This window comes from Fukomys damarensis, unplaced genomic scaffold (assembly GCF_012274545.1).
Source record: "Fukomys damarensis isolate Sample0158 unplaced genomic scaffold, DMR_v1.0_HiC HiC_scaffold_28, whole genome shotgun sequence".
Lineage (NCBI taxonomy): Eukaryota > Metazoa > Chordata > Mammalia > Rodentia > Bathyergidae > Fukomys > Fukomys damarensis.
In genome coordinates, this window is record NW_022900940.1 from 17,562,541 (window position 1) to 17,574,381 (window position 11,841).

Genomic DNA, 11,841 nt, shown 5'->3' on the forward strand with positions numbered 1-11,841 from the left:
GCAGGCAGCTGAAGAAACCCCCTCCGGGGTCTTTGGGGCCTTCCTGGTCTGTTGTCGCGCAGGCCGGGAGCTCCCGCGCAGGCCAGGAGCTCGCGCGCACACTGCTGGGTGATCGCAGGCAGGCAGGCAGGCAGGCAGCTCAACAAAATGGTTTTATATTTTTATTTTTTCAGAGTTGGTACAAATATTGAAGGAGGAAAAAAATCACAGGTCTAATGTTCTGGCAAGGGCAAGTTTTCCAAGCTTCTGATCAGCTCTGTGGTGGATTGACTAATGGTCAACTTGAAACGCCCAGCAGAACTGAATCAGCGTGGTCTGAGCAGGGAAGGCCCACCTGAGGACTGTTGCCAAGAGCATAAAAAGAGAACTGGAGGGGAATATGGGGTGCTGTTGATTTTCTTGGAGAAGCTTGCCATGGTTCGTGCACCTGATACAAATTTGACTGTTCTTGTCAGTCAAATTGGGAAACACTTGTCAGTCACTGGGAAACACTTGTCAGTCACTGGGAAACACTGCTGTTCTTGTCAGAGGAGCTCTGGTCTTTGCCTTGAATGTCACTTCCTTGCTCCAGTGTAGATGCCTCAACCTGGTGGCACAAATCCTTCACCCCACTGGCTGGCACAGGCTTTCTAGCTTCTACCACTGGTCTTTGGGCCTTCCTGGGCAGAACCTCAATACATACTTATAGGAGACACTGCTGTGGGCTCTAGGCCTCTGGCTGGACTTGTGGAGGACACTGCCTCAGGCTCTAGGCTTTTAGCTGGAATTGTGCAGGCACTGCTGTGGGATCCAACCCTTGGCTGGATTCTTTGGGTCTGTAGCACTCCTCTGCATTTGACTTTTTGGGTGAATATTATAGAATAATCCTATAAATTATGTGTCCTGTATTAAATTTATTCTCTTGCAAACCCTGACTACAAAAAGCTCCTACTCACCCTCACTCATAAAATGATAATAATAATGATAATGACACACTGCATCCAAGCAACCTGCTGACAAGGCCATTAATAAGCTCACAGTCAAATATAAGGCTCTCCAAGGAAAGAAAAGCCAACCTACACAGACAAAAAGTGTGCCAACTCAATGCAGGGTCTGCTGCCGACTGAGCAGGGTAGGTAGCTCACATTTGCAGAAGAAAAAACTACTGCCCAGGCCTCCAACTCAGACAGCACATGGGAAAGGGAGTCAGGAGGGGAGGAAGCCATCTCTAAATCATGGATTTTCAGTCACCCACCTCCTTTTAAACTTACCCTTTCAAACAGAAGAGGATTCCCCCCACCCCAGGTTCCTAGCCTTGGTACTTTTGGTCCAAAGCTAGCTGATATCCCAACCCAGAAGCAGCTGAGGCCAGTGTATAGTAAGAGAGCAGAATGTAGAATCAGACATTCCCAGCTTTCATTTTTCTCCACAGCATTAGTCCTTGAGCAAGCAACCTGGATTCCCTGAGCCTCTATATTCTTATCTCTTCAGAGTATAGTAATATTTCTCAGTGTTGTTGAGAGGATTATAAATGGTTCTCGCTCTCACCTGCCAAGGGCTTACCACGTGCCAAGTACTTTAAGAAGCACTTAAATATGTATATATGTATTAAATTCAAAATAAGGGGCTGCAATCATTTTCTCATCTTACAAAGGAGGAAACAACCATGGAGATGTTAAGCAACTTGCCTTGCCAAGGGCTTACCACGTGCCAAGTACTTTAAGAAGCACTTAAATATGTATATATGTATTAAATATTCAAAATAAGGGGCTGCAATCATATTTTCTCATCTTACAAAGGAGGAAACAACCATGGAGATGTTAAGCAACTTGCCCAAGATTATACAGTTGGCAGGACCCAACAGTGTTTTTATGTATATTGAGTTCTCGGCAGAGAATCCAGTGCATGGTAGGTGCTCAAAATACAAGGTGCTCTTCCCCTTCATAAAACAGGACAAGCTTCACTTCTACTCTGCAATGTACACTCCATGGTTCCAACCCACTTTTGAGGAGGACAACAATTTGTTTCAAATTGTTACAGGCGAGATAGTTCTCCTCCAGAAGGCTGGCTTTTCTTTCATGGCAAGTCCGCCACCTTCTAACTCATCAATAGTTCTGCAAAACACACTTCACTCCACACCTCATTTCTCATGTAGCACTATCAAGGCTACTGCCATACAATTATATGTGGCTGTGAAGTGGTTCTAACAGCACAAATATTCCACTATCTTTTCGTCTTATCTGAAAGTTTGCTAGCCAGGTGGCCCTGAAATGTTCCACCAATCTCTGATGGGATGCATCAGAAACAACAAAAAAGTTTTTTAGCTCAACTATTTTTCCTTTCCTTTATCTTAATGACATGTGATGCTTTCTCAAGCAATGCAAGTATTCCAAAATACAAAACATAGCTGCATCCTTTTACAAATGGGATTTTCAGCCCCATTTGATAGAACCCACCTAAACAGCTTCCTCCCTATTCCTGGATGTTTGGAAAATGGCATAATGTAGAATGAGGCTCAAACCCATTAAAAACCGTAGACTTTAACTAAATAGCTGAATGTTTTATGTGACAACATCCCTGCCAGAAGTCACATAATCTGGGGAGAAAAATAAGAACATGTGTGAGTTGTGGTCACAGATGGCATTTCCTGGCATGATCCCTGGCCGCCCTTGGGGACCATCTCACTCCCAGATGTCTTTTTTCCTCTGTCTTCAGACACAAGCTCCTCCACCTGGTGGGTACTCAGCACCATCTGGTCACAGCACCTTACACTACCACGTATCTGCTCATCAGAGGCATCTTCCCATTATCACTTTGCTTCGGCTTCTTTCAGTGAGGTCTCACACCACACGACAAGCAGGTTTTAAAGACAGCACGAAAGGCAAACATTGTGTCCAAGTTGCCCTAGTGAAGCCCTTGGGAAGACATCATGGTGGAGGTCAACACAGCATCTCTTGAAATTGCAGCTCTGCCAAAGATGCTCCTGTGCTGAAAACAAACAGCAGCTGCTCCACAAACACAAACTGAGCTGGGTAGAGAGGGGCAAACTCAGGACTCAGCTGGAACAGGCTTTCACCGAGTGGAGGACCCACACCACTTCACTGTCCTCTCACCCTGAGCATGCCTAGCTACATTCCACCCATGCTGGGACTCTGCTGCACTCCTGTAGCTTTAAGGTGAAGCCCAAATTCATAGGTGTGTCACAATCTGGTTTCTTTCCTTCTCTCTTGCTTTACCTCTTACTTTGTTCTCCCAATCACGTCACTTGCTCCAGACACCTGCAGCTCCTCATGAGTGTCTCTGCTCTCCATACCTCTACTCACATTCCCCCCATCCAGAGTGCTTGAGTCCTCCTCATCTGCCCTGTTACGCACCCATCTCTTTTCTTCCACTGACCTGGTAGTACCACTGCCATCCTGTCTCATGGGCCTCTCTCACCCAGGGATGTGCACACCAGGAGAGCAGGTCCCCCATAGAGTTCACTCTGCGGTAGTGCTCAGCACTTGTGAACAATGAAGGGGTGGACATCCCATTCCAGGCAATAAGGAATCAAGAGAGATAAATGACAGCTCAAGCAGCTCACCTCTGGTTCAAGCCACTAAACCACTGTCAAACAAATCCAGATCCTACACTTCGTGGGCTGTGCCTTCCCTCTCATCATTCCTGGCTCTAAAGAGTGAACACTCTAACTCAGGAGAAATCCAATATAACAGAAATCACAGATTAGCTTCGTATCTCCACTTGCCCAATTATCAGTGAACATTTTTCTGATGGCTCCTATGCAGATAACTATGGGTCCAAGAGTATAATAAAGTTTTCTTTAGTGGAAGATCCACGGAAGAAGCTATTCTGAGAGAACAGGGTCCTCCTGGGAAATAACTGATCCTAAGTAAAAGCTCAGACATTTGGTCCATGAACATTTCTTCTCCAGAAATAATACTGAGATGGGATGGGATCATATCAAATTAAAAGGCTTCTGCACAGCAAAGGAAACAACCACAAGAGTGAAGAGTCAACTTATAGAATGTGAAAAGTATTTTTCCAGCTATTCCACAAATAGAGGACTAACATCAAGAATACATAAAGAACTCAAAAAAAAAAAATTAGACCCCTTCCCAAATAAAAGACCCAATCAAAAAACAGACAACCAAAATGAATAGACACTTCTCAGATAAAGTACAAATGGCCAATAAAGACATGGAAGAATGCTCATCATCACTGGCCATCAGAGAAATACAAATGAAAGCTACACTTAGATCTTACCCCAGAAAGAATGTGTATCATCAAGAAAATCTAAAAATAACAATAGTAAATGCTGATGAGGATGTAGGGAAAAAGGAACTCTACTACATTATGGGTGGGGATGTAAACTAGCACAATCGCTGTGGAAATCAGTGCGGAGATTCCTCAAAAAGCTAAAAATAGACATTCCATTTCACCCAGCTTAACCCCTTTCCAGGTATCTTCCTAGAAAAGTTAAAATCATATTACAGGGATACATGCATACCTATGTTTATAGTAGTAAAATTCATAACATGTAGATCTTGAAAACAGCATATATGCCCATCGATAGATGGACGGATAAGGAAAATGCAGTATTTATACATAACAGAGTACTATGCAGCCATAAGGAAAGATAAACTTCAAACATTCATAGATAAATGGATACAACTTGATAATAGAATGTTAAATGAAATAAGTCAGATTCACAAGCTCAAATAGCACATGGTTTTTCTTATATAAGAAAAAAATATATATGCTAATAAAGAGCAAAACAGAGAGATAAATAAGTAGGGAGAAGTTAAAAAACCTTCCCAAATTACATTGTTTTAAAATTATTTCAATATATATGCTAATTTGTTTCATTTGCACTGTTTTAGTTTGTTGGAAAGAATGTTTGTGTTATTACTTGTTGCTTTTCTATAAGAATCTTTTTAGTTTATGCCTTGTACTGAGTACCTACTTTGAAGATAACAATGCACAGTGTAATAACTATTATTATTCTCTTATTATCAGGTTATGAAAATATGTTTATATAATAAAAATTTTAAAAGTAAGAGAGAGTATTCCTTCTGGGGTTCAGAAAATCTCATTCAGTCCCAGGGGCTCAAGTCTGATTTCCAGGAAGTAGAATTGCAACAAAGGCCAAAATGGCCCTCAGAACTGTAAGACGTGAGGAGGAGAGACAGGCTGCCCTCCCTGTACCTGCTGCTTCAGCAGATCTTATTACTGGTTCCAATTTGTTACTCCTCCCTATATCCACACCTTTTGCTGTGTGACTTTGTAGTTCTCTCTCACTAAAGGGGCAGAAGATATTTTCCTGTGCCTGGATTTGGGTTTGGCCATGTGATTTTTCTGTAGCCAACAAAATAAGGCTGAAGTCAGTGCCCCAGCTTTGAGTCTAGGCTTAGGAGCCCTCAAGCACCTCTGCCATGCTGTGAGAACGTGCTCGTGCTAACCCACTGATGTTGGAGGGACAATTAAAGACATACAGCAGAGCTAACCTGGGCCACCGAAGCCTAGAGTCTACCCTCCACTGAACCCAGATGCATGAATAAGTCAGTCAAGATCCAGTGGAACCAAGCCAACCCTCAGCTCACCTGTAGATCCATAACCATAGAGGATGGCTAATTATGCCACTGTATTTGGGGGTAACTCACTATGCTGCATTTTGAGGGGCAATAGCTAGCTGACACGTGTGAGAGTCTTGGTCCTGGCCACCACACTAATTATTCTGGCATTATCAATTAGTAGTTTGCAGAGCAGATCTGGTTCTGACTATGCTCTTGAAAGGTCAAGCTAGAACAGTGGTGAAGGTGCTTTAGTCATAAGGTGCTTTACTGACCATGAGCCTTGAGTTGTACCCCTTAATACACAAAAAGCACAGTTCAATAGAGATGAATTTGACCATCAACTAAAGGGCAGCCAAAGTATCAAGATTATCCCAACTTAATATTTAATCTTGACTCAAGTGAGTGTTTGCCTACTGCATGAATCTTTCTATGATCCAAAATAAATTTCCAGTTTGCCTCAAGATAAAACAAATCCATATATTTTCAATTCTTGCTACTTTCTTCCCTAAAGAGCTTTTTGTAAGATCTACTTAAAATTAAAATTAATAAGCTAATAATTTATGCAACATTTTTAGAATTGGTTTCTCTAATTATCCCAAGAGGCCCTTCTTCATAATGTTAAACAATTCTATTATCTCCTTCATGGGTATAAAGTAATATTCTTTTTTGGTTTTTAGTTTTGCTTTGTTTTTTTGAGACAGGGTCTCACTATGTAGTTGAGACTGACCTGGAACTCACTATGCAGCCCAGGCTGGTCTCGAACTCACAGCGATCCTCCTGCCTCAGCCTCGCGAGTGCTGGGATTGCAGGCGTGTGCCACCACAGCCAGCAAAGTAATACTCTAATAAAGGAAAAACATGCTACTTAAATCTGCCACTTTTTGCTGAGTAAAAGTAAAGCTACTAATATTTAAGTGGTTTATAGGAGTGTGTGTGTATGTGGGGTTGAACATTACATCACCTTCCTCTAATAAATTTAAGTAGAAGAAAAAGAATCATAGTATTACTTTCCTTTGATGAAGAAAAGATTATCATGAAAAGTAAAAATGTTCTACTGGAGTCACTGATTCATAATGGAACATTTCTTTTATTCTATTCAAACTTAACTCTCAGTTTCAAAAAAAGGGGACACATTTGGCACCTTGCAAAATAACTATCAAAACTGACAAATGCTTTGAAAAATGGTAATAAATCTTATGGAGGCTAGCATAATCTTCAGAAGGAATTATTACAAAAGGAAACCATTCTTTGAAATGTGGGGAAATGATTCAGGATCAACACCTAGGTCTTAAAAGAAATATAAAATAAAAGGTTGGCAAAGAGGAAACAGAAGGCCTCTGTAGAGTTCACCTTTAGCCTTGGGGGATTCACATACTGTGGGAGGAAATCCTGAAATAATAAAGAGATGGTCTGTTTGCTTGGATCAGGACAGCCTACCCCTCTCCTTCACCTCTGTCCTGCCACAGAAACATTACTTGTTGCTAAAGCAGATACCACTGTTAAGTGTGAAGGGGAAAAATTAAAAGAATTTTTATATAAATAAGTTAATTCCTAATAATGTCACCAAAAGTCAAATACTGGCAATTTCATAGGGTTCAACTTAATACAATGGGTAAATATAAAATTCCCTTCCAATACAAAAATATACACAGAAATTAGAAATATAAGCTTCAGTGGGAGATATGTGAAATTGCAAACAAGATCCAAACTATCAACTAGGCATGGTACTGCATGTTTTCAATCCCATATACTTGGGATGCTGAGATGGGAAGATCACAATTTGAGGCCAGCATGGGCAGCACAGCAAGACGTTATCTCAAAAACACCAAAACAAATATCCCCCTCTAAAGAATAGCTGTTGCTAAAATTATTTTATAACATACCTTTTAAAAAAAATTTTGTTGGAGGGTGGTGATCTTGTGCATGCTAGGCAAGCACTATGCTAGTGAACTGCACTCCAGTTTTTCTTTTACTATAAATTTCGAGAAAAAGTCTAAGTTGCCCAGGAAGGTATGAACTTGGAATCATCCTCACTCGGTTGCTTGAGTAGCTGGGATTATAGGCATGTGCTACCGTGTTTAGTTCAACACACATCACTTTAAAACTACAAAGTATCATGATAACCCACCAAAAACACTGTTTACCATTTCTGGTGAGGAAATATGAATATCCAGATTTGCGGCCTGGAATTAAGAGAAATAAGCTTCTCAGAAGAACATATCATGAAATGAACACTGACATACCTGGAGAGCAGCAGTTTACCCCGAAGTTGTAGGTCGGCGGCACAATCCTCGGATCGGCAATTTCTTTCAAAGACAGTCTGTGCAAGACACAACAGGAAAGTTGGAATAGGATTTACTGGAAGATGAGTAAGTAAGGGTCAATCCCCTTCTTGGGAATTGTTCCCTGCACTTTCACTGCTGTCCTCCCACCTGCAAGAAGTCAGCTTCCTGCATGGTGACAGGGATCTGCTTAAGGCTCCACAAAAGCCCAGGCTGACAGTGTCTGGATCTCACAAGTCCATCCTTAACTCGAATCACTTCCCAGTTTACTAAAGTGCATTTTCTAAGGGTTTCTTTTTCTCTCTTTTCGAAAAGCACGTAGATGTGTCCCTTCAGTCTCTGCTTATCTATGAATAGCTTTGTGATGCTGTCAGATGTAAATGATCATTCAGTTGAGTGAAGAATTAGACTACAGGCTACTGTGATATAGGCTACTGTGACTCTTCACAAAAGCCTACTCCATGTCTTCTACCAGGGTGTTTGTTACTATCTTTACTTTTATCCTTTCTTTTGTTTGGCCCAAGTTATCTCTGCAGAGCCAGTTTTTCTCTTACCCCTTTACCCCTCACTTTTCAAATAAACTTCTGGCACCATTAAAAAAAAAAAGCACTAGACTACAGTCTGATCACTTCCCCCACTTGTTCTTTTAAGACATGAAAATCTATTTGCAAGACAGATACTGCCTGAAAGATGGGATCATATTGAAGTTTTATTCCCAAAGGAAATGTGGAAGCCAAGTTAAGGGCACCACAACAGAACAGTGGGCTTTTCCCCAGTTTCAGAGCGAACCAGCCAACACTTAGCAGCGGATAGTATTTTTCTCTAACCAACACTTGACTTCCACAGTCAAAGCCCCACCTAGTGCCCAGCATGCCAAAACCCACGTCATTTCCAGAGAGTTTGTCTAAGGGCAGGCCTATCCATGGAAGACAGCCAGGAAATCAGGGAGCAGCACTTCGCCAGGAGTTAGAGCTTTCTTCTCTCCACAGTATCTGGGGGACTTCTTAGTTTCTCCCTTAGTCTCGGGTCCACAACTCTGGTGATGTTTCTGTATCTAGGAAATACAGCCTCCCCTTGTTCCAGATGATGGAGGTGCTCCACTATTGCTGGGTGGCTGTGATCATTTTGGTAGGATTTGGACAAAAAAAGCGTCTTTCCCTTTTTAGTTATAATTTATCCTCTGTCAAAGTTGTCTACTGTCACTACCCATGTTTGTGAGCTTCTTCCCACCTACTCACACATATTAAAGTTCCAGGTGGTTTGTTTCCTTCCCTCAGAGTAAGTCTAAGAGGCTTCTCAGAGTGTTAGCATGAACTCCAGAAAATTTGTGGGCAAATGGACAGTCTAGACTCAACCAGACAGGGTAATTCTTCTGCCTATGGAAATTCATATTTCTGTGCCACATTTCCAAAAGAATAAAGTGTCCCAGCCAAATTCTTGTCCTTCATTATGGCGGAAAATCATGGAAGTCTGGGCAAAAAGAGGAAATTCCCATGTTCTTTTGGATACTACAAGGGCAAAGAGAGAGCCAAATTTCCAAGAGATTTCAATACAAGACTTCTGTGCTTTGCTTTCCATCTCAGCGAGGGAGAAAACAGGAGGAAGACTATATAGGGACTGCATTGATATCTCACGCAGGAAGACAGGAAAGCCTCTAGAGCTTGAGGACTAGGATAAAGGCAACTTCATGGCCTCACCACTAAGTTGATGGAATGCAAGATGGAGGTCCCTTACTGATATGACCTCCTTACTACCCTCAATTATATGAGCTTCAGACTCCTCAAAACCCAGACCTAGCCCTTGGTTACAGTTCTTTCCATGCATGTGCCTTTCTCACTTCACAGCCAAGAGAGACAGCCTGACTTCCAGGCACTGGGGAAGGAATGAGAAGCAGGTAAGAAATGAAGAGGCTGGGACTTAAATCCATCCTGTGACATACAGAGTGAATTCTGGTCCCTGTGCTCCTGACTGCTGTCACCCTTCCTCTCTCGCGCCTCTTTCCCTTGGGATATTAGCAGTGCATATGAATAAACATCATAGGCTTCCTACTTGATGAAGAAATGAAGACAGTGGAGCCAAAGAGTAGAAGTGAATTTACTTCCGTGTAGGTAATGGCATTTTCCAAGAATCAGTGCCACAGTATCTCCCATCACACTCCTTACAAAGTGACTTTATAAGGAAACTGGAAGGATTTGTGGTGACAGTGGAAATAATGCTAAATGACTTACAAGGCAAAGCCTTAAAAAGCAACAGAATGTCTTCCTAGTTCCCTTGGGGCTTTTTTATTTTTTGGTGGAAATTGACCACTCTGTGCCAAGGAAACCCAGCTTTCCATGGAAAGGCTCACATGGACAGCTACCGACAGCCACGAGTCTGTGGGTCAAGTATGTGAGTCAACGTGGAAGTGGGACTTGGGGGCCCTGCAACCCTACTGAACCACTCCGGCTGACAGGCACTATGGACAGCAGAGATAAAATTCCTGGACCAAGCCCTGCCAAATTTTAAATTCACAATTTTCCAATTTTCTTGCTATTACTGATTTCTAGATAATTACACAATAGTAAAAAAAAATATGGTATGATTTCAATCTTAACATTAAGATTTGTTTTGTGACCTAACACATGATTCATCTGGGAGAAGGTTCCTTCCTCACTTAAAAGAAGTGTGTGTGGCTTGCTGTTGATTTGAAACTTTTGTTTATGTCTGCCAAGTCCACTTGGTCTACGGTTTTGGTGAAGTCTGCTACTTATTTATTTCCTGTCTAGATGTTTCCATCCATTATCGAAAACGAGGTATTGAAATTTTGTACTATTACTGTGAAATGCTGTCAAATTCTCCTTTCAGATCAGTCAATAGTTGTTTTCTATGTGTAGATATTGTGATGTTGGATGTCGGGTGCACATATGCTCAGAATTGCTATATCTTCTTGCTGAATTGGCTCTTTTGTTGTTGTGTAGTAAGTGATCTTCCACTCTGGAGACATTTTTTAGCTTAAAGTCTACTTTGATAAAATATGATTCACTTCTGCTTTCTTTTGATTACCATTTACATGAACTTTTCCCGCTTTATATGTATCCTTGATTCCATAGTGAGGCTTATAGAGATAACATACAATTTGATCTTGCATGTGTGTGTGGATGGCTTTATTTTTTATTTGAGAGTTTAGTCTATTTACATTTAATGTAAATGCATTGGTAAATGTAAATGTATTTAATGTATTGGTAAGGATTTACCTTTGCTATTTTGTCAAGTGTTTTCTATATGTCTTGTAATTTTTTTCATTCAGTTTATTGGTACTTTTTAGGTATACAGTGCAGTTACATCCATCACTGGGATCTTGTACCTTTACATGACAGATCTTGCTTCTCATTTTTTCCCCAAACTCCTGCCCTCCTTCACCCCTTCCACCCTTCCCTATTTACAAAGACTTTGTTTCCATTTTTCCTTTTCTCATATTTTTTCTTTTTCCTTATTTCCCTTCCCTACCCTTCCCACTTCCCCTACACCTTTAGCCCTTTTCTTCCTATTTCACATTATCAGTTATACAATTTGGATCTTATTTACACTTTTCGTTTTTCACAGGAGAGAAACTATTTGGAATTTACATGCATGTCCTATTTTAAAAATATGGAAAGCTTCATGAATTTGCATGTCATCCTTGTGCAGGGGCCATGCTAATCTTCTCTGTATTGTTCCAATTTTAGTATATGTGCTGCTGAAGCAAGCACTGTCATGTAATTCTTTTGTCTCCCTTTTCTTTGCTGTCTTTTGTTACTTTTTTCTTTTGTATTTATAGGTTTTGATTTTATTCTTTTGTGTAACTTCTATAAGAATCTCGGTGTTACCAAGATTACATAAAATACCCTATAGTTGTAATATGAGCTGATAACAACTTTACTTACATTAAAAACTCTCTAGTTTTCTTTTCTGCCCATTATGTTTTGATATTCCACTTTATAACTACTTATGTTTTCCTGAAGATAATTTATAGTTATTATGCCTTTTAAG

At 40.9% G+C, this 11,841-nt stretch overlaps 1 protein-coding gene and 1 non-coding gene across 2 annotated transcripts in view; both read right to left on the minus strand.

Annotated features, from left to right (window-relative positions):
• Itga9 (integrin subunit alpha 9) overlaps positions 1–11,841 on the minus strand; it is a 332,354-nt gene that overhangs the window by 153,953 nt on the left and 166,560 nt on the right. The window contains exon 17 of the mRNA XM_033756921.1: positions 7,795–7,871. Within this exon, the coding sequence (XP_033612812.1) occupies positions 7,795–7,871 (77 nt within the window). The remainder of the gene's footprint in view (positions 1–7,794; positions 7,872–11,841) is intronic.
• Positions 11,455–11,561, minus strand: LOC117283649. The gene has a single exon (XR_004514679.1). It is a non-coding gene; the product is annotated as a U6 spliceosomal RNA (small nuclear RNA).